Below are 22,941 nucleotides of genomic sequence, written 5' to 3'. Positions count from 1 at the left end.
TAAGCTTGGTAGCATGCACCACCAGGCACAAGGGCAGTTTTTATTCTGTTGTTATCAGACTCCTGAACAGATCTCTTGTTTGCTAAAACTGAATTCCTGATCTCCTAATCAATCTCAGCATGATCCTAGCACTTTGTTTGTCTTCTTGCACTGCACTTTCTCTGCAGATACAGCCTGATATTCTGCATTCTGTTTTCTTTTGACTACCTCAGTTAAATTATAAGAGAAAAAAAATGCCTAGATGGCACAGAAAGCAAAGTTTCTCACTGTATCTCAGTACACTTAACATTAATAATCAACAACAATCTTCCAGGACTTAAATAAACAACCAAAGAAAATGAATAGGTAGAAACTCAGAATAACTGGCAGTACAAATTGCACCAAAAGTAGGACATTCTGGTCACAATGACCTTTGCTGTTAATTATGAATTGATTCAAGGTGAATGGCAACAATTTCTTCCTAATATTGAAACCTGATAGATGTTCTTTTAAGAGCAGCATAATTTCAACGGTTTATAATATTTGGCTTTGGCTTTGATTCAATAATTGTGTTTTTGTTGTTATTGATAGGGCTCTCTGACCATCCCATGTTCCATTGTCTCTCTGTGGACAGGAAAATCAAGTGCTGGAGCTACTCAAGCACAGTGTCCCAGACAACCAGACTGAGTTGGGCATTGAACACTTTCAGATATCCTTCAACTCTGCAATTGGCTGAACTGCTAAAAAAAAAACAGCTTTTTAAAGCATCTGATAATTTTAAATTTATGATGTCTGAGAAACAGGTTGAAAATATACTGGATGTATCCATACACTGGACGGACTGCTGAATGTAACTGGATCTCATGAACAGAGATCCTTATGGGGAATGTTTAAGTAACTCCCAGAGCAAGCAATGAGATTAAAAATAGGAGAAATGCATATATAAGTTAAGTGACTAGGTATTTAAATGTTCAACCTTCTATTCTTGCATGAGTTAGAATTGGAATTGGAATTGGAACTGTTTTGTTATTGTCACATGCACTGAGATACAGAGGAAATCTGTTTTGCATTCTATCCAGACAGATCACTTCAAACATAAGTACATTCAGGTTGTACGTAGGAAAAAGCAATAACAGAATGCACAATAGCATGTTTCAATTACAGAGAAACTGAAATACTGTATTAGCTGTAAAGTGCCTTGGGGTGTTAAAAGGTGACAGAAATTATCATCTTTCTGTTTTTATTGCTGCCTTTAAGATACATAACAGAATTTCTTCGGGATGTCCAAGTAATGCAGGGTTACTTCATACAGGCTGATTTGTGCTCAGTGTGTAATTTTTCCAAGTGTTTACTGGAAAAATTGCACCAACTTCCACCATTGGTCTCTTTGAAAACTTCGGAAGCTTTGCTTCAATATTCACTATGGAAAAGGATCTTGGCAATTGTAGGGATGCCTTACCGAGGACTGAAAAGCTTGAGCATATAGACATTAAGATAGAGGATGTGCTGGAGCTTTTGAAAGCATCACGTTGGATAGGTTACCGGGTCCAGATGAGATGTACCCCAGGCTACTGTGTGAAATGAGGGAGGAGATTACTGAGCCTCTGGTGATGATCTTTGCATCATCAATGGGGACAGGAGAGGTTCCGGTAGATTGGAGGGTTGCAGATGTTGTTCCCTTATTCAAGAAAGGGAGTAGAGATAGCCCAGGAAATTATAGACCAGTGAGTCTTACTTCAGTGGTTGGCAGGTTGATGGAAAAGATCCTGAGAGGCAGGATTTATGAACAATTGGAGAGGCATAATATGATTAGGAATAGTCAGCATGGCTTTGTCAAAGGCAGGTTGTGTCTTATGAGCCTGATTGAATTTTTTGAGGATATCACTAAACACATTGATGATGGTAGAACAGTAGATGTAGTGTACATGGATTTCAGCAAGGCATTTGATAAGGTACACCATACAAGGCTTATTGAGAAAGTAAGGAGGCATGGGATCCAAGGGGACATTGTTTTGTGGATCCAGAAATGGCTTGTGCACAGAAGGGCAAAGAGTGGCCATATTCTGCATGGAGTGCCTCAGGGATCTGTTCTAGGACCCCTTCTCCTCGTGATTTTTATAAATGACCTGGATAAGGAAGTGGAGGGATGGGTTAGTAAATTTGCTGATGACACTAAAGCTGGGGGTGTTGTGGATAGTGTGGAGGGCTGTCATAGGTTACAGTGGGATATCGATAGGATGCAAAACTAGGCTGAGAAGTGGCAGATGGAGTTCAACCCAGATAAGTGTGAAGTTGTTCATTTTGGTAGGTCAAATATGATGGCAGAATATATTATTAATGGTAAGACTATTGGCAGTGTGGAGGATCAGAGGGATCTTGGGGTCCGAGTCCATAGGACACTCAAAGCAGCTGCGCAGTTTGACTCTGTGGTTAAGAAGGCATACGGTGCATTGGCCTTCATCAATCGTGGAATTGAATTTAGGAGCCAAGAGGTAATGCTGCAGCTATATAGGATCCTGGTCAGACCCCACTTGGTGTGCTGTGCTCAGTTCTGGTTGCCTCACTACAGGAAGGACGTGGAAACCATCAAAAGGGTGTAGAGAAGATTTGCAAGGATGTTGCCTGTATTGGGGAGCATGCCTTATAAGAATAGGTTGAGTGAACTCGGCCTTTTCTCCTTGAAGGAACAGAGGATGAGAGGTGACCTATTAGAGGTATATAAGATGATGAGAGGCATTGATCATGTGGATAGTCAGAGGCTTTTTTCCCCGGGTTGAAATGGCTAACACTAGAAGGCACAGTTTTAGGGTGTGCAAGTAGGTGTGGAAGAGGGTACAGAGGAGATGTCAGGGTTAAGTTTTTTTACGCAGAGTGTGGTGAGTATATGGAATGGGCTGCCAGTGACAATGATGGAGGTGGATAAAATAGGATCTTTCAAGAGACTCCTGGTTAGGTGCATGGTGCTTAGAAAAATAGAGGGCTATGGATAACACTAGGTAATATCTAAAGTAAGTACATGTTCAGCACAGCATTGTGGGCCAAAGGGCTTGTATTGTGCTGTAGGTTTTCTATGTTTCTACAACCAATAACTGTTTCCAAATACCCCCCTTGTAAGAGCAACTAAGGGTTAACTTTGAAATCTTGAAGCCGTCTATGCCCCTGCTGTACCATTGATAGTTACCTACATTCTTGCTCTTTCATCGCTGTCCTGACAATGTACCCATCCCATTCAGTCATTTCTGGATATTATCTCTTCAGGCAGTATTTTTTTTAGCTCATGATAACTTCTTGCCCAAGAAATTCTTCCCATCTGACTTTCAGCTTTTAACAAAATAAATTTCAGGGAGGAGAAGAGTTTTAGACCCTTTCTCCAGACAACCTACAATATTTTCTTGGAAAATAAAGAGACTACAGCTGCTGAAATCTGGAGCAACAATACATGAGAGGAATTCAAGTCCGGATAAAGGGTCTCGACCTGAAATGTTGATTTCCAATTTCACTCTGCAGATGCCTGGCCCATTGAGAGCCCCCAGCATTTTGTTTGTTCTATCTCAATACAAACCAATTTTGCTTGTTTTCTCCCCCTTTAAGTATTCCTGACTCCTTTCTCTGTCTCGTTTCAGCTCCTCTGTCACGACTCCTTACATGATGCTTGTTGAAGCAGATTTAACTGTAGCAACACATGCAAAATGCTGGAGGGAATCAGGAGGTCGGGATGTTCCACATCAACAGCCGAAACCCTTCTCCTGTGGTGCTCTACGTGTGTATGATGACAGTTGAATATTACACGCCAATCAATATGGCAATAGATTGAATTCTCTGCTACTGATGAAACAAATTATATTGTATCACTTCAGACTACAGACATCTTCAACAGTGTATGAACCTCTGGCAATAGATGGGATCTTGCCGATAAAAGAAAGTAGCTTTTTTTGTTCCTAACAGCCTGTGTGAGAGAACTAACATAGTTTCAAATGAAGTGGAAACCTTATGTCATCACAATATTGCAATGCGGATTGGTTGCCGGTAAGGGAGCATGCTCTTTCTCTTCACTACAGGTGTGGTAACAGTATCGACTTTCTCTCACAGGGTAGTACGTTAGACAAACCAGCTCTGGAAACATGCTGAGATGCTCAATGAGAAATTGAAAGATAAAATATTAACACAAATTGAAACAAGAATATCTTACTCCACAAAATACATCAGAGTGTAAAAATTGACTTCATGTATTCACTCAATGTGTCAGTGCTAAGTACCTCTAGCTCCATTTATGTCTAATCGAAAATGAAAGCAATTCCACAGGAAGAATGAAAGGATCATTCAGGAGAGAAAAACACTTTAATGCTGTGTACTCTGTAACACTGGTTAATGTTTGTTGTAAGGCAATGGAGTGATGAACAGGTGGCACTTAAAAACAATACCACCAGTACCATTGACAGACACTGCTGAGGAATTTTACACCATTTGTCCACAGTAAAGATTTATAGAAGGATTGCATTTTTACACACTTTTTTAAGGCATTAAGACCAGGAGGAAGTTTAAATGCATCAATGCAGTTTCCTTAAGGACTGCAACTTAGGGACAAATAACGTTCCCTCTGTAACCAATGTCATGAGTGTTGACCAATCAGCAAGCCGCACAAGATTACCCTTCCTCTTTCTTTTTAAGTACATGGAGATGGAAAGTGGAAATGGGCCATTGAATCACTGAGATTTTACAAAAACTAAAGCTGAATGGGTCATTACATCAAGCAAAAGGGCTAGGATGCAGCATGATTTCCCTAACCTCTGGTAATCAACCATCCCGCGTGCCCCCTTCCACTTCTGTTTTCCCTCATTTTGGTGGTCCTCTCACCCTTCTCTTTCCCGCCCCACTCTCATGACATGCCCATCATCTCTCTTACTTTCCCACCATCCCTCGCTTTATTCCACTGTCTTCTCCTTCTTCCTTCTTCTTCTTCAGCCCTTTAACTCTTCTACCTATCACCTCCACTCTTCTCATATCCCCCCCCCCACCTACCCGTCTTCCCCTTCACCTAGCCTCACCTGTCACCTGCCAGCTTGTACTCCCTCCCCTCACCCAATGTTTTATTTAGGCTTTTGCGCCATTCCTTTACAGTTGTGATAGAGTATCTCAGCCTGAAATGTTGACTATTTATTTACCTTCATTGATGCTGCCTGACTGGCTCAGTTCATTTAGCATTTTGTGTGTGTTGTTCGGGATACAAGTTAACAGTTAGAGAACATATTAAGATCAGCCAGGACAAAGCATAATATTTTAATTACAGCAGAATATCATGCGAGGATGGTTTAAGTGATTAACTGGGTTCAATGTACAGAATTATCTCCCGTGTCAGTATTTGTGAGTGAGTCTGACCTCACCTGTTCACTCACTTCATGGTAGCACCTTGTAATTGTAATCTCAGGTGTTTCCTTGAAACACACGAGGCACCACAAAGGAACTCAGTCCCTAGTTTGTAGTGTGGAAGGGAGCATGTTTCACACTGCTGTATTAGACAGCAATCGATTTGTAAATAAATGTACAACTTGTCTGTGCACCACACTGCCACCTCCACCTGGACCTTAATTAAAGCCAGAGCTTGTTCTCCAGCTGCGGCAGCTGAAGGATTGTCACATTAGCTTTGTGCAGCTGGTGCTGTTGCTATCAAAGGAAATGCTCCCTTTCGTCATTTTTCTGTTAACTTGATAGTGTAAATATTCAATAAATTGCCATTGTTTCAACATTTACAACAATGTTCTGAAACCTACTCTAATGAAGGGAAAGTTTCACAGCAGTGCTCGGACAAGACAGACTGGGCTAGTGAGCCCTTATGTGTAGAAGTGAGGAATAAGAAAGGTATAACCACCGTAATGGGATTATATTATAGACTACCCGCCGGTCCGCAGGATTTAGAGGAAGAACATTGCAGAGAGATTGCAAAATGTTGCAAGAAACATAAGGTTGTGATAGTAAGTGATTTTAATTTTCCATATACTGTAAAAAGGCTGGATGGATAAGAGATTGTTAAACATGTTTAGGAAATTTTCTCTAATCAGTACATTAGGGCAGGTGACAGAAGTTTGTGTAGGGGAACACCTTGGATCTAGTGATCATTATGCCGTTAATTTCAAGATAATTACGGAAAAAGACAGGTCTTGTCTTCAGGTTGAGATTCTAAATGGGAGAAAGGCCAATTTTTATGGTATCAGAAAGGATCTGTGGATTGGAACAGGTTTTTTTCCCCAGCAAAGGTGTACTTGGTAAGTGGGAGGCCTTCAAAAATGAAATTTTGAAAGTATAGTTTGTATGTTGCTGTCTGAATAAAAGGCAGAGATAACACGTTTAGGGAACCTTGGTTTTTGAGTGATATTGAGGAGCTGGTTAAGAAAAAGGAGGTACATAGCAGGTATAGGCAGCTGGGAACAAATGAGGTACTAGAGGAGTATAAGAAATGCAAGAGAACACTTAAGAAGGTAATCAGGAGAGTTAAAGGGAGCTATGAGGTTGCTCTAGCAGACAAGATGAAGGAGAATCCCAAAGGCTTCTACAGATATAGTAAGAGCAAGAGGATAGCGAGAGACAAAATTGGTCCTGTGGAAGATCAGAGTTGTTTATGTATGTCTAGATGGGGGTGATCTGAAATGGCTTTTTTGCATCTCTATTTCCTCAGTAAGTGGACACAGGGTCTATAGAAGTGAGGCAAAGCAGCAGCAAGGTCATGGACCTTAGGCAGATTGCAAAAAAGGAGGTGTTTGCTGCCTTGAGGCAAGTTAGACTGTATAAATCCCTAGGGGCAGACAAGATGTTCCCTCGCACCTGTGGAAAGCTAGAGCGGAATTTGCAGGGGCCTGAACAGAGAAATTTAAAACATCTTTAGCCATAGGTGAGGAGCTAGAGGATTGGAGGATAGCTAAAATTGTTCCATTTTTACAGAAAGGCTCTAATAATAAGCCTGGGAATCATAGACCGGTGAGCCTGACATCAGGAGTGGGGAAGTTATTGGAAGGTATTCTAGGTATTTGGATAGACATTGGGATAGTCAACATGGCTTTGTGCACGGTAGGTTGTTTGTAACCAGCCTTATAGAGTTTTTCAAGAAAGTTACGCGGGAAGTTGATGAAGTCCATATGAACTTTAGCAAAGCATTTGACAAGTTCCCACATGGGAGGTCAGTCAAGAAAGTTCCGTTGCTCGGCATTCAAGATAGGGTAGTAAAATGGATTCGTCTTTGGCTTTGTGGGAGAAGCCAGAGTGGCAGATGGTTGCCTCCTTGTCTAGAGGCCTGTAACTAGTGGAGTGCCACAGGGATCAGTACTAGGTCTGCTGCTGTTTGTCACCTATATCAACAACTTGACGATAACATGGTGAACCGGATCATAAACTTTCGGCTGACACCAAGATTGGGAGTATAGTGGATATTGAGGAAGACTATCAAAACCACAGTGGGTCTGGACCAGCTGCAAAAATGGACTGAAAAATGGCAGATTTAATTTAATGTAGACAAATGTGAGGTGTTGTACTTTGGGAGGACCAACCAGAGCAGATCTTACGCAGTGAATGATAGGGCACTGAGGAGTGCAGTAGAACAGAGGATTTACCTTTACCTTGTAAGAAATATTTACAAGGAAATCGCTGGGTCTGGAGGGCCTGAGTTATAAGGAAATAATAAATAGGTTAGGATGGTATTCTTTAGAACATAAAAGATTGACAGGAGATTTGATAGAGGTATACAAAATGATGAGGGAGATAGGGTAAATGCAAGCAGGCTTTTTCCACTGAGGTTTGGTGAGACTACAACTAGAGGTCATGGGTCAAGAGTGAAATCTGAAATATTTAAGGGGAACACGAGGAGGAATTTCTTCACTCAGAGGGTGGTGAGTGTGTGGAACGAGCTGCCAGAGTTAGTGGTAGTGGCAGATTGAATTTCAACATTTAAGAGAAATTTGGATCAGTGCATGGATGGGCGGGGGATGGAAGGCTATGGTCTGGGTGCAGGTCGACGGGATCGGGCAGATTAATGGTACGGCATGCACTAAATTGGCCAAAGGGCTTGTTTCTGAGTTGTAGTTTTCTACAACTCTTTGAAGCAAAATAGTGAAGGGACCATCAATCCTTTTATAAACCACTTTAATTTTGAATTATTATTGTCTATTAATAATTTAAGACAAGTGGGATAATGATGCAAACACCACTGGAGATGTTTGAAGTAATAAGTTAGGACCTGGCTGTGTGTGCTAGATTAAAATGTCTCGAGTCACATCCTTCCTGATTGATTTCAATGGAAATGATGTAAGCAGACCACTTACTTATTATTTCTTCTGATGAAGGGTCTCGGTTTTGTACCATTAACCTTATTTCTCCTTCCAGTGACACTGCCTGACTGCTAAGTGGTTCCAGCACTTTCTGCTTCTATTTCAGATATTCTGCATTTGTAGTTTTTTTTTTAATCTGGTTGTTTATTTTAGATCTCCCAGTATCTCAGTCTGCCAAGGTGGCCTGATCATTGGAACAGCAGCATGGTAACGCCCTGTGTTGAAATTGAAGGGGGTAAGACTACAGTGGCTAATGTAGTGAAGGAGGCAATAGGATACTGGCCTTCCTCCACCAGGCAGTGAATAAAAGAGCAGAGAGGTTATGCTCCAGGGTTTTAACATATTGGCCAGACCGCAGCTGGAGTACTCCAAGTAGGTGTGGTTATATCACTATAGAGAGGATGTAACAGTGCTGGAGAGGGTGCACAGGCTCACCAGGTTGGAAGGAATGAACTGTTTTAGTTACAAGGATAGACTGGAGTGATGGGGTAGGTTTACCCTGGAGCAGAGGAGGTTAAAAGGGTTCATGACTGAGATATATAAAATTCTAAGGGGTATAGATATGGCAGACTGCAGGATACTTTACCCTAAATCAGAGGCCATTAACATAAGAGTACATAGAGTTAGGGTAAGGGATAAATAACTCAGAGATTTTAGGGGAACCTTTCAGTAAATAGATGAAATAAACTGACTGAGAGATTGGGGCAAGCAGAATTGCTGACAGCATTTAAGAAGTGACTGGACAACCACTTGAATCACCTAGGCAAAACAGTCTATGGGCCAATTAATGGAACATGGGATTAGTACAGATGGTTGCCCACTGGTTGCCATGGAAATGGAAGGCTGAATGGCCTGATTTCATTCATGGTGACTCAGTGACCCTATCAGTCTTCCCGAGCACACAAAGCTGCTGTTGCTGGCTTCTTACCTGCTCATGGTCTCAAAAATTTTGAGGCTGGTGGGGTTCCTAATCAGCTTGTCCAACACACCAACGATCTGGATGAACTTGGGCCTCTCATTGCGGTCTTTCTGCCAACAGTCCAACATTAGCTGATGCAGGGCAGCGGGGCAGCCCATGGGAGCTGGAAGGCGATAACCTTCTTCCACTGATCTAATCACCTGCAACACAAATCAGGGATGAGTGGGAACTCAGTGGTAAGGTTCAATGAGTTAGCAACACGAACAGACACTAGGGAACATCACAATATTTCCATACACCGGGCCATATCATATCATGAGCCAGCAGAGGAAACCTGAGGCACTCACAGATGCCCAATGGGATTTACTCATCTTTAGCATGGTCTATCACCCTACTTTCATGGAGATACATGGAGGGTACTCATCACACGGCAATATCAAGTAAGTTTTTCATTGCACCTGTGCACACATATACATATGACAATAAACTTGACTTTGTCATTGACTCTGGCAAACGGGCTCTTCTTCCCGTTTGCCTACTTGCATTTATCTAACTCTAATCGCATGTTGGTCTTTTGACATTCTCACTGAGATGCTATCACTCACCTACACACTATGAGCAGTTTACAGTGGGCAATTAACCTGTTAACCTGCACATCTTTTGTGAAATGGGAGGGAACTGAACAATCTGAGAATCATAGAGTTATCGAATACTACAGCACAAAAACAGGCCCTTCAGCCCACATAGTGCATGCTAGCCTGGTTTTCTGCCTAATCCCATCTTCTTACACCCAGACCATAGTCCTCCACACCTCTACACCCAGTGAAAATCTACAGAGAAAGTGGCAAAGCTCAGCACCCGAAGCCAACATTCAACTGGTACCCTGTGGCAGTGGATCTGCCAGCGGTGCCACCCCTCCAGTCACTCAGAGCCGTATTTCATTCTGCTCCAGGCTGTATAGTGAAGTCTTATTTTTGGTATTCACTGGGGATCGGAGGGTCAGGGTTGGGATGGTGAGGTGAGGAGAGGACAAGATAGGAGGGGCGATAAGGCAGGGTCTGTGCAGGGACGAGGGCTGATATGGGTCCAGAGGCATTACTAAGTCATGAGATTTGGGAATGACACTAAGTTCTGGTTCCATAATGCTTTAAACAGGTGGCCTTTAGAGAAGGCAAAGTGATTACAGGCTTGGCTCCCAGATTTGAGGGGAATACTCAGAAAGAAAACTGATTACCGGCTTCCAGGCAGGAAGGAAAAACTTTAGAACAGGCCTGAGAGTCAGCAGGGGTAAATTTGTCCCTAGAGAAATGGGAAAAGGGTACCCAATAGGAATGTATATGAGTAGGGGCAGTAGTGGTCAGTAAACTGGGGGGAGAGGGAAGTGGGGGTTGTGGACAGTTATCTGAAGCCATTGGTAATTTCAGGGAGTATGGTGACAGTATAGATGATGGGGCGGTGTGGCGACTGAAGGAGATCTAGTTGCTCTTGGGGGATGCAGAAAGGGTCAGGTATATTTGGGTAAAGAGGTGTCTGGAGAGGAGAAGCAGCAGTTCAAAACAGGCTCAGTGCCAGTCAGTGAAGAGACACAGAAACCCACAAGGCTTACTTCCCCCGACAGCAGGCCTCATCTCCCATCAGCTACCAGATGTCTTGAGGCCTGATAAATGCAGCCACCCAGGTGCCAGTGAAAACAGAGCCTCCAACAATTGGGTTGGCTGACTCTGCCCATAGTTAATCAAAAATGGAGCTGGATATATTCTTGGTAGGTTGGATTTGCGTTTGTGTCCATAAACATATTTACTTCCAACTTTCAGAACAGATATGTTTTAAAGGCATGTGTCCAGGAGGCCCTGGAAGTAATATTTGATCTTACACGAGGCCCATGATGTTGTGCCTGACAGAGAGAAACTCATACAGGCTTTCCCCTGAGTGGCCCAACTGATTATCAGCCACGTGTCCCCATGGCATTGGGCTTCACATACAGCAAATTTTAGTTTTAGTGGATCGTTGGTCACACGAGAGAGATGCCCTGCATGTAAAGGGGCAGGAAAGAGCATAAACATGGCACAGTTGATTAAAAACCTGCGGAGCAGTGCACAGACGGCTTTATAAGATTTTATATAGTATAAATGACATTAAAGACTTGCTTTTCTGACAAGTCTTTTGTTCATCTACTCTGTAATGAATGAGCTGTGGCGGCACGTTAGTGTAGCAGCAACACCACGCATTACAGCACCAGCTGTAAGATGGACATTTGGTTCCTACCACTGTCTGTAAGCAGTTTGCACATTCTCCGCGTGATCACAAGAGCTTTCTTCGGGTTCTCCGGTTTCCTCCCACACTCCAAAGAAATACAGTTTGTGTTATGCTCTGTGGGGCACAGGCCATGTTGACACCAGAAATATGGCTACACTTGCAGGCTGCCCAGCTCAAATCTTGTTGATTTGATTTGATGCAAATGAAGCGTTTCACTGCCTGTTTCAATGAGATTGTGACAAATAAAGTTAATCTCTTGGACTTTATTTTTAAGATTAACTGCAGGGAGACTTCGTAACACGGATGGCAAAGATGTTGATGACTAAATGAAAAATTTGACAGAGTTTATTGGCTGATCAACTTATGAAAACCTGAACTTGCATTGAATACCAACAAGTACAACACAGCAATAGGCTTTGTTATACCACAACACACTTGGCTCACAATGTGCTCAGCAAGATGCATGCAATCCACATCACTCCATTCTCTGCATATGTGTGTGTCTATCTAACAGCCTTTTAAACAACTCTGTAATATCTAATTCCCCCACAACTCCTGGTCCTCACCACTCTCTATGTAAAAACTTGCCTCACACATCTTCTTTAAACTTGACCCTTCTCATCTTCTGGACTTCCACCTGGGACTTTGTCAAAGACCTTGCTAAAGTTTATGCAGACAATTTTCACTCCTTTTATTTTAGCAACTTACAGACAGACAGACATACTTTATTGTTCCCGAGGGAAATTGGGTTTCATTACAGTCGCACCAACCAAGAATAGTGTAGAAATATGGCAAAATAAAAACCATAAATAATTAAATAATAATAAGTAAATTATTCCAAGTGGAAATTAGTCCAGGACCAGCCTATTGGCTCAGGGTGTCTGACACTCCGAGGGAGGAGTTGTAAAGTTTGATGGCCACAGGCAGGAATGACTTCCTATGACACTCAGTGTTACATCTCGGTGGAATGAGTCTCTGGCTGAATGTACTCCTGTGCCTAACCAGTACATTATGGAGTGGATGGGAGACATTGTCCAAGATGGCATGCAACTTGGACAGCATCTTATTTTCAGACACCACCATCAGAGAGTCCAGACCACAAAGTCATGTTAACTATCTCTAATCAGACCCTGCCTATCCAAGCCCTTATATATCTAGTCCTTTACAATACCTTCCAATAATTTGCCCACTAATGACATCAGGCTCACCAACCCATTATTTCCCAACTTATTCTTAAAGCCTTTCTTGAACAACAGAATAACACAAGCTATCCTCCTGCATATCACAGATGGCTAAAAATGTTATAAATACTTTGCCAGAGCACCTGCAATTCCTACTCAAGCCTCCCACAGGATCTGGCTGAACACCTTATCAGAACCTGGGGACTTATTTCCCCTAATTTTCCTCAAGATGACAAGTACCTCCTCTTCAGTAATCAGGATATGGTTCACAACCTCACTATTGTTTTGCCTCAGTTCCACAGACTCCATGCCCATCTCTGAGAGACTCTACATCTGTCTTCTATGTTCTACACATACGTCTAAAGTAAAAAGCTCTAAGTACCAGACCAACATAGGATATTGGGAGAATGAAGAAAGCGCTGCAAAATCAGGCCTGTTTCTCAATACAACAAGCATTGCAAGACAAACAATTGCATACTGATAGTTAGAATTACGGCAAGCTTCACCATCTGACCGTTCAGTAGCACTAACAAAGAACCAGACCAGAGCCTGATCGGAAACAGGAGTTATTTAGTAACAAGACTTCAAAAATAGCCTCTTGTACATAAAATAATAGGCTTGAGAACAATACACTGCATTGAGACAGGACATTGAGGATGCAGACAATAGATGTTCATGTACCAACTTCTGAAGTTAATGTGTACATGCAAAAACACTGATGAAACTGATTTGCTTCCTTGCTTTTTAAGCTATAACAGCAGGTAGAACAATTCTTTTTCGCATTTCAGTAATGATAATTCTATGCTATTTTATTATTTCTGTAATATTTTATATAATTTTATATTATCTATTTGGTTTAGATAGGACTTGATGGGTGAAATGAACCTAAGGGTCTATTTATGTGCAGTATGACTCTATACATCCATTCAATATCAAAACAAAATTCCTAATTAATCAACTCGGTTTCTATGGACACCATTGATCTCACAGTCTCAACTGAAGCCAAATCTATTTTTTGTGCATTTAAACTTTAACCAGTTTATAAAAATGGTACCATTGCTCATTTTCAATGTTCAGTGAAGAATGTGTTTTATTTATCATATTCCATTTTCTGTCACAGTATAATGCCTGAAGAAAATCAATTTTACAGAAATTTTATGTGAGGAAGTGGCAGATTGTGTGATGAATCTGAAAAAATCATTCATTTCTCAAAGAACTGACAGAGGCATTCATTTCCCAGAAAGGTTTCTGCACAACATTGGATTGACTCTGTACCATACTCCCGCAACTTATCTCCGTTCTTCAACTTGCTCCATGATGCACAGTACCATTCACACCAGGCCCCATCGAATACACTTGGGGTATCTGAAGCTGCTAATGTTTTAATCATTTGTTACAACACCAAAGGAGATGAATAATTCAACCGACTGACAATGGTATCAGCCTTGCTTAACTCTGAGCACCAGCAGAGTCCACCAGCGGTTCATCAAGTTTCAGATGATAGTCAAGATAGTTTGATAACTGTGATCAAAGCAGCGGTGTGCCTTTTAGATTTCATTTCCCACTTTTGATAAAGCCTTCTATCTGAAATGTAGATCGTGCATCACATGACTGGAAACCTGATCCTTATCAGAAGGGTTGAGTCCATTGTGCTCGCAGATATTTTATGTTTTCTTTCAGTCGTTTCCCCTGCCCGGATCTGTCAGGTAACATCATCACCGCAAGATGATAACTAGAGGAATGTTCTCACAGCCCAGAGCAGATTGGGATAACAGTGTCACCACAGCAAGTCACAAAATGGTAATACAGCTGTTGATAAACATGCAATGAATTAACAAATACTGGAATCCTTCACAATATGCACTCACAGGCTTTCACTCAAGTTGGTGTCTATCACAGGGTGGTTAAATTTAGTTTCACAGTTTGAAGGCAGATAGATAACTGACGATTGTATGATCCTTCCTTTATTCCAATATTCCTTGACATCGGATTAACAGAAATATACTTACATAGTTTCTGGGGTTCATCAAAGCCTTTGTATAAGATAATATGAAGCAAGATTATTCCATTAACTGTTTGGCACGAGTCTATTACTGGATAGAAAATGCACAATAGAAGTGAGCCAGAAACTGATCATTCTAATGTCAATTAGCACTGAATGTTCCTCGGAGATTTGAAGGGATTAGGAGTTATGAAATTGAAATGTCATGGTTTTTCTGAAGGGTTTGGTTACTTTGTCAAGCACTGCTTTACCTCCAGTATGTTCTTGATATCAGGTTGAAACTCTGGGCCTCAGCCATCAGAAGCAATGCACACAAAATGCTGAAGGAACTCAGCAAATTATGCAGCAGATATGAAGGCGAATAAACAGCTACCTTTTCAGGCTGAGACCCTTCACTGGGACCCAATGCAAAGCAGTATTTTGTCCCAAAACTTAGACTGCTTGTTTCCCTCCATAGATCTGCCTGACCTGCTGAGTCACACCAGCATTTTGTGTGTGTTGCTCCTGATTTTCAGCATCTGCAGAATCTCTTGTGTTTATGCTCAAACATCAAAAGCAAGCTCGCTCGCTGAGAGGGAGAATGATGGGAGACTTGAATATCTGCCTTGAATCTGCTCTCGCCACCATTTCTCTTAAATCAGTTGAGCCTCCTCTATATTTTGCTTTCATGTATTCGATAATTACTTTCTCCTTTTGTACTTTTTAGGAGTAGAGCTTGGAGAATGGGGAGAGGAAGGGTGAGTAACTTGGTGGGGGTGGAGGGAGTTTAGGGGGCAGGACGGTGGGGGGGGGGGGGGCTGCTGCACCAGATTCTAAACTTCATCATTTTTCACATTTACAGTATTCTCTTCAAACATCTTTCTCATAGGTTCTTTCCCAGGGTTACTTCCCTTAAAAATGTTTCATCTTCCAGCATGTCACAGACCTAATAAAAGTTCACTGACGTCAGACACTGCCCCCGGTTCGCTCTCCACAGACTCCACTTGACCTCCTTGCCTCCTCCAGCAACATCATGTCTTAAGCTCAGTTCAGGTCACATGGCCAAAGAGTGAACGGCTCAGAAATATTCAACGGAGAGGTAGCGTATAAACACCTAACCACAGAATGATTCTCCACTTATCCCAATGTTCCTTGACAGTAGATTGGCAGGAATTCACTCATACAGCCCTGGCAAAGAAGGTTTGATCTCGGCCTCGGGTACTGTCCTTTTAGTGTCTGCGTGTGGCCAGCTGGGCTTCCCTCCGGTACTCCAGCTTCCTCAGAAATCCCGAATGGATGCTGGCTGGTGGATGTAAATGATCCCTGATGTAGCTGGGTGGAAGAAGGGGGTACTGATGGGTGTGTGAGTAGTGGAAAGCAAACAAAGCAATGGAACTGCTGGAAAAAGTCGGAGAGTTATCATAGACACCATGGGCGAAATGGCTTCCTTCTATATGGCTGTGAGATAGAAAATGATGTTGAATTTAAAATCAAAGTTCAAAATACATTTACTATCTAAGTATGTACAACCTTGAGATTCATCTTCCTGCAAGCAGCTACAAAGCAAAGAAACAAAATAGAATCCACAAAAAAAAACCATCAAAGACCGTCAAACATCCAATGTGCGGAAAGAGAAGCAATTGTACAAACAATAAAAAGTAAATGCCATTTTATTGTAGCGGTAGGTGAGATGCTCTGACAGCTCAGGGTGTTCCGGAGTTCAGCGTTCAGTGTTCTGCCGCCGTTCGGGAAGGAGTGTCTGTAATTCCTCACCGTGGAATGCGTAGCTTTTCTCCAGGACCTCCCACCGGGAGGTTACTGTAGAGTTGTCCCGTGATTATGTTAGGGTTAATCAGGTTTGCTGGGGGCTGCTAGGACAGTGTAGCTTGAAGGGCCAGAAGGGCCTATTCCATGCGGTATCACAAAATAAATACACAAACAAATAATAGACAGAATATGAACCACAGTGAGCAAGGTGAGTGAAGATAGTTCAGGAGCCCAATGACTGCAGGCTACAGCCACAGAGCCAGTTCAGTGCTGAAGTGATTAATTTGTCCTTTGCCCTTGACCTCGAGGCCTTAATGTTTTTAATCTGGCTTGGCACTTGAATTCGCTAAACATTGGTTCATTTTCTACTCTCAAACCCAGGCTCCGCTGCTTCAATCTGGCCCAAAATTTCAATTTAGACTGAGGTCCATTTCAACAATGCTGCCAAGGCCATACAGATAGTTCAAAAGCCCAACTCCCAAAAGGAAATTACAGGCTACGAATCACTGTGGTCATAGTCCAGAAAATGTACATGTAAACAAATAGATTGTTACTTTATTTGTGGCCTGCAAAACGTCACTGTGTTTCGCTAGTGCCACTTTAGGAATATGATCATATAATACACTTCAGGAAAGAATCTCTTTTCTCTTGAGAAAAGGCTGAGGTGTGATCTATTAGAGGTCTTTAAAATAATGAAAGTATTGACAGTGATACAGAGAGAGGGGATCTACTTGTGGGGAGGAACATAACCAGAGACAACCAGCATAAGATGGGCATCAAGAGATTGAGTAGAGAATTCAGAAGAAATTACTTTACTCAACGAGTACTGAAATTATACCAAGTGGTTGGAGCAGATAGTCTGTATGCATTTCAGAGGAGGCTGGATCAATACATGAAGGGAAAGGAGAGAGGTTTTGGTGAATCAAGATATAGATAAGTAAAGACGGGAGGAGCTTTGAGGAAAGCATTAAAGTTGACAGGAAGTGGAAGGGCCAAATGGCCTTTGTATATCCTATCAGATCTGATACAGTGTACAGTATCCCTTCCTCTTTGGTAGGAAGTCACATATGATTCAGAGCAGCTAAGGACAGGTTTATAATGTCAATCTTCCAGTTTCGCTGTCTAAATTACTGCTGCAAATAATGTATTCCAAATTTATTTAATTGATTGAATCTAAATAAACCAGTGGTTGCAGTGGGTTTTGATGCCCCCAGATCATTAGCCTGGGCTTTTGGATTATTACGTTGTTAGTCTGAGCCTCTGGTTTACTAGTCCAGTAATTTGATCATGAAACTACTTCAGTACAGCAACACTTGCTGCTTTATATGTATTACTGTAACTCCCTGCACTCCCCTGATGTCTCAAAGCAGCAAGATTTACATTTATATAGTGTCCTTAGAATACAAATTGTCCAAGATTCTCCATGGAAACATCCGGCATTTTTAAGTTTCCATATCAATTGACTTCATACTTTTGAGTTGAGCCAATGTAATGTTGCTATTCAGTGCCCTTCAGTGAGAACTCCAGCTCATGACTTTTGTCAGTCTCTTCTGATGAGTGGGCCTGCCCCGTGAGAAGACTCTTGTTCCTGATGTCTGTGGCCTACCATTCAGAGACAGAAATAAATGAAAACACAGGATTTTGTTTGTCTCGCCAAGACTTATAAACACCCAGTAGGTGTGGAATGGGGGTACAGCCCACAGAAATGAATTGAAAACTTGCAAGAACCCCAGTGGCTTCCTTGCCCTGTGCATGAATATAAATGAATCTAATCAGTGCTAAACACCATGGTTCCACCTGATTTAGCTGACAACTCAAACGTTGAAATGATTGACTGATTCCAATGGGTGGAGTGAGAAAGAAGCATTTGATTAAATGTGGCAATAAGGACTCCTGGTGAAATTGAATCAAAAGGGCACCAGGAGCACACAACAGTGACAAGAGTCGCAAAGGAAGGTGGTTGTTATCGCTAACAGCCAATCATCTCAATATCAGGGCGTCACAGAAAAAGTTCAGGGTATTCTCAAAGGTTCCAACATCATCAGCTTCCTCATCAATGACCTTTGTTCTGTTTCATTGCATCTGGTTCTGTTCCATTCACAACCTCCAGGTAGTAAGACAGTGTATGTCTGCATGTACCAAAACTAACATTTAGCCCTGATTATATATAACACACAGTATTTACACAATGACCGTATCCAATCAGTATCTTTTTGTTATACTTAGTTTCATTAAAAATACCCTTCCATTAATCCAATGTCCTATTGGCCAGTATTCTATCTGGACCAGTGATATAAGTACTACCACCACAAGAGGAGCACAAACGCTGGGAACTCTCTGAACTTTCTGGCTCCCTAAAGAGGTTCTCATATTGACAGCGACAAAATTGGCACGAGATGGGATACTGTCCATTTGCAACATACACAAAATGCCTGAGGAAATATGCAGGTCAGGCAGCATCTATGGAAATGAAAAAAAACAGTCGATGATTTGGGCTGAGACCCTTCATCAAGTCCTGATGAAGCGTGCTGAGCCAAAATGTCAACTGCTCATTTTCCTCTATAGAGTCATAGAGAAGTACAGCACAAAAACAGGTCCTTCGGCCCATCTATCTATCCCCATCAACCTGCACCAGAACCATAGCCCTCCATATACCTACTATCCATGTACTTATCCAAACTTCTCTCAAACATTGAGCTTACATAAACTACTTGTCCTGGCAGCTCAATCCACATTCTCACAACCCTCTGAGTGAAGAAGTTTCCCCTCATCCTCCCCTTAAACTTCTCATCTTTCACCCTTAACCCATAATCTCTGGTTGTAGTCCCACCCAACCTCAGTGGAAAAAAGCCTGCTTGCATTTAACTTGTTTATAACCCTCATAATTTAGTATACCTCTCTTAAATCTCCTGTCAATCTTCTATGTTCTAAAGAACACAGTCCTAACCTATTCAATATTTCCTTATAAGTCAGGTCTGCCAGCCCCAGCACCATTCTTGTAAATTTTCTCTGTATTCTTTCAACCTTGTTTACATATTTTTATGTAGGTGACCAAAATACTTAATACTCCGAATTAGGCCTCACCTACGTCTCATACAACTTCAACATCTCCATTTGTTCATAGTCCGCAGACCTAAATGGTAGAAGACTCTTTCCAACAGCATTGTGGTTATCCCTTCACTACAGAAATCCAATAGATTGAGGTGATGGCTCATAAGGACCTAAAGGGCAATGATAAATACACAGTAAATGTCATAGGTCTCTGAAAGCCAACTTACTGAAGCCTGAGGCAGTCGAGAAGGCAAACAATATGTTTCTCTTTATTGCAGATGTAAGTGAATAAGAAATCATAAAGAGTCTTGCTGAGAGCATACCTAGTCTCCTTTTCACTGAGGGAGTGTAATGAAAGTTCAATGGACTGTTTCCCGGGATGTCAGCTTAGTGACTGAGTAGACTAGACCTCTTTTCTCTGGAGCTCAAGAAAATGTGAGATGATGTTATTGAAACATACAGGCACTTAGAAGATCCAACAAAGTAGAAGGAGATGTTTTGAAAGGCAGGAGAGCATAATACGAAGAGCTACCATCTCAACATAAGAGGTAAGCAAATTAGGATGAGGGTAAGAAATATTCCTTTTCACTCAGCTGATGATAAATCCAGAAGTCAGTAATTTTACTGAGAAATCAGAACGTATAGAGCTCAGGATATGAGGTATCTTTGTGAAAGAATATGGAAACTTTAGATAGGGTACGGAGAAGTATTACGAGGATACCTGGAGTAGAGATTGTGTCCTTGGAGGAAACTTTGAATAAGCTAAAGCTTTTCTCTTTGGAATGATGAAGGATGAGAGGCAATTTGATAGAGGTGTAAAAGATTATTAGAGGCAGCGACATGATGGACGGCCAACACCTTTTTTTCCCAGGGTGGCATTGGCCAACAGCAGAGAAGATTTGTTACAGGTGAGTGGAGGAAAGTTTAGGGGAGGTGTCAGAGTTAGGTTTTTCTACAGAGGACTGTGGCTGCCTGGAATGCACTTTTAGAGGTGGTGGTAGAGGCTGATATAATAAGTACATGTAAAAGATTCTTAGATAGGTACAAGGGTCTCAGCCTGAAATGTTGACTCTTTGCTCATTTCCATAGATGCTGCCTAACATGCTCAGTTCCTCCAGCATTTTGTGTGTGTTGCTTTGGATTTCCACCATCTATAGACTTTTTTGTACATAAGGAAAATGCAGGTTTATGGGCTCTGTGGGGATGGGGGGAAGGGTTACAATGCAACATCATGGGCAGACAGACCCATACTGTGTTGTACCATTTTATGCTGTATGATTTGAAGCATAGGGTCCTAACGCAAGAAAATGGGGCTTAGGTAGAAGATCAGCTATAATCTTGATGAACGATGGAACAGGCTCAAAGAGCTCACTCCTGTTCCTACCTTCTCGGGGTAATTGGAGATGCACAACAAATACTTGCCCTTCTACTGGGGCTTAGCTTCCAATAGTAGAATGTAAATAAAATCATAGTTTCTGCAAAAGTCAAAGGAAATCCCAGAGATCCTCGGTGGAGTTGCAAGAGTGGACCTAGGCTCAGTGTGCTACACTAAGTGAGTACTGGAGAACCCTGGACCACTCAGTGAGCTGAGTAACAGAGTCATAGAGTGACAGAGGACAGAAACAGTTCCTGTGGCATTCTCTTTCCCTCCCAAGTACACATCAACCATCAACTTACACTTACCCTTCCCTAACCCCATCCAATTCTACCACATTTCCACTGACTCCTTCTGGAGCCTATGACTCACCTACTAACGAGGGGTAATTTATACTGGTCTCTATCCGTCTAATAGGAGTCACCTGCAACTTATTTCTAGCACATCACCTGCAGCCTATTTAAACCCAGCTCTCATACATAATCTTTCTTCCAGCCAGATCAACCAGTTGCTCCTAGCCTTCAGTTACCTCATTGCCTGTTGCGTTTAGTATCTGTTCTGTCTTGTTTTGAGACCTCATGTGGCTTGTTATTTTTGCAGTCCATTATTAAAGTTATCGCTTATCACTGAGTCCTTTCTGCTGCTCTGCTTTTGGGTCAAGCCTCCTCTACGTTTCCTGACAGGGATCTCACATGTGATCACAGAGGGAATGTGTAAATTCCACACTGGTAGCAACTGAGATCAAGATGGACCCTGGGCCTCTGGAGCTCTGCTTGTTTTGCCACAATGCTGCCCCTGACTTCTGGCCTCCTGGCAGATTAGTGTACCTAGCACAATGCTGGATTAAAGCAGAAGATCCAGTATGCAGGCAGTCAGTGTTCTTAAGGTTATGGATAATCTTCCTCGCTAATTTTTGTTTACATTCAACCATTTAATTGACTATTAATCACTTTTGAAAGTTTCTGAAATATAGGGACACAAAAACACCTTTAATTTTTTACGACACAAAAGATTCTGCAGATGCTGGAAATATTGCGCAATGCACACAAAATGCTGGAGGAGTTCAGCAGGTCAGGCAGCATCGATGGAGATAAATAAACAGTCAATATCCTGATGAAAGGTGTTGGCCTAAAGCATCAACTGTATTATATGTAATTGAGAGAGAGTCTGGGAGAGTTAATGGGAATGTGGAAAGAAAAAAATGTAGAAGTGTCGGAATGGTGTATATGGATGTTTGATGATCAGCACACGCTCCTGGGCTGCGGAGAATGTCTCCCTACAGTATGACTTCTTGACTCTAAGAATAAGTACATGAATGCCAGAGGTGGGTTTATTTGGCTTACAGCTGGCAGCAAGTTCTACAGCGATATTTATATATCTTGTGGATTTTTCAGTATTTTGACAAAGAAAATCAGACTGGAGTTTCTCACTCGGTTACCTGTCAGGAAGAAGTTGCTGAAAGCACTGGCAAATTCAAAAGCAAAGTAAGTTATGTCCATTCCACTGAATACAGTCATTCAATACTAAAATAATATTGGTTTGGACAAAGCTATGGATTTGACAAGAGACATGCTGCAGTTTAAAGGTTTATGGCAGCAATAAGTCAGAACCAGGTCAAACCAGCAGAAATTGCTGAAGATACCTCATCAGCTCTGTTAAGTCTCCCTAGTCCTCTCTTTGCTCCAGGATTGCCTGTCGTCCCTTCACTATAAAAGTCACCCCCTCAGTCCTTCTGCCTCTCTACCTTTGTCCTCCTCTTTTGAAAGCTTTCAAGTTCAAAGTAAGTTTATTATCAAAGTACATACAGGTCACCATATACAGACCCAAGATGCATTTTCTTGCAGGCATTCTCAATAAATCCAAAACAAAATAACCATATAGAATCAATAAAAGACCGCACCAACTTGAGCATTCAGCCAGTGTGTAAAAGGCAATAAGCTGTGCAAATATCAAAAGAAAGGAATAATAAATATCAAATACACGAGATGAAGAGTCCTTGAAAGTGAGTCCATTGGCTATGGGACCATTTCAATGATGGGGCAAGTGAAGTTGAGTGAAGTTATCCTCTTTGTTTCAAGAGCCTGCAGTCTGAGGGTAATAACTATTCCGGAACTTGGTGG

General features: G+C 41.8%; 1 protein-coding gene and 1 long non-coding RNA gene across 3 annotated transcripts in view; one reads left to right on the top strand and one right to left on the bottom strand.

The window, feature by feature from the left end:
- The window catches only part of LOC140718210 (uncharacterized), a 105,566-nt gene extending 99,862 nt beyond the window's left edge, over window positions 1–5,704 (top strand). Inside the window, exon 7 of the long non-coding RNA XR_012096651.1 lies at window positions 3,603–5,704. This is a non-coding gene — a long non-coding RNA (uncharacterized lncRNA). The remainder of the gene's footprint in view (window positions 1–3,602) is intronic.
- The window catches only part of epha8 (eph receptor A8), a 567,400-nt gene that overhangs the window by 39,970 nt on the left and 504,489 nt on the right, over window positions 1–22,941 (bottom strand). For both annotated transcript variants that reach the window (XM_073031661.1, XM_073031662.1), the window contains exon 15: window positions 9,220–9,410. In XM_073031661.1, coding sequence (XP_072887762.1) covers window positions 9,220–9,410 — 191 coding nt within the window. The remainder of the gene's footprint in view (window positions 1–9,219; window positions 9,411–22,941) is intronic.

Source organism: Hemitrygon akajei, chromosome 29, assembly GCF_048418815.1.
Source record: "Hemitrygon akajei chromosome 29, sHemAka1.3, whole genome shotgun sequence".
Taxonomy (NCBI): Eukaryota; Metazoa; Chordata; class Chondrichthyes; order Myliobatiformes; family Dasyatidae; genus Hemitrygon; species Hemitrygon akajei.
Note: the sequence above shows the minus strand (reverse complement) of the source record. Positions and strands in the feature narration are given on the sequence as shown.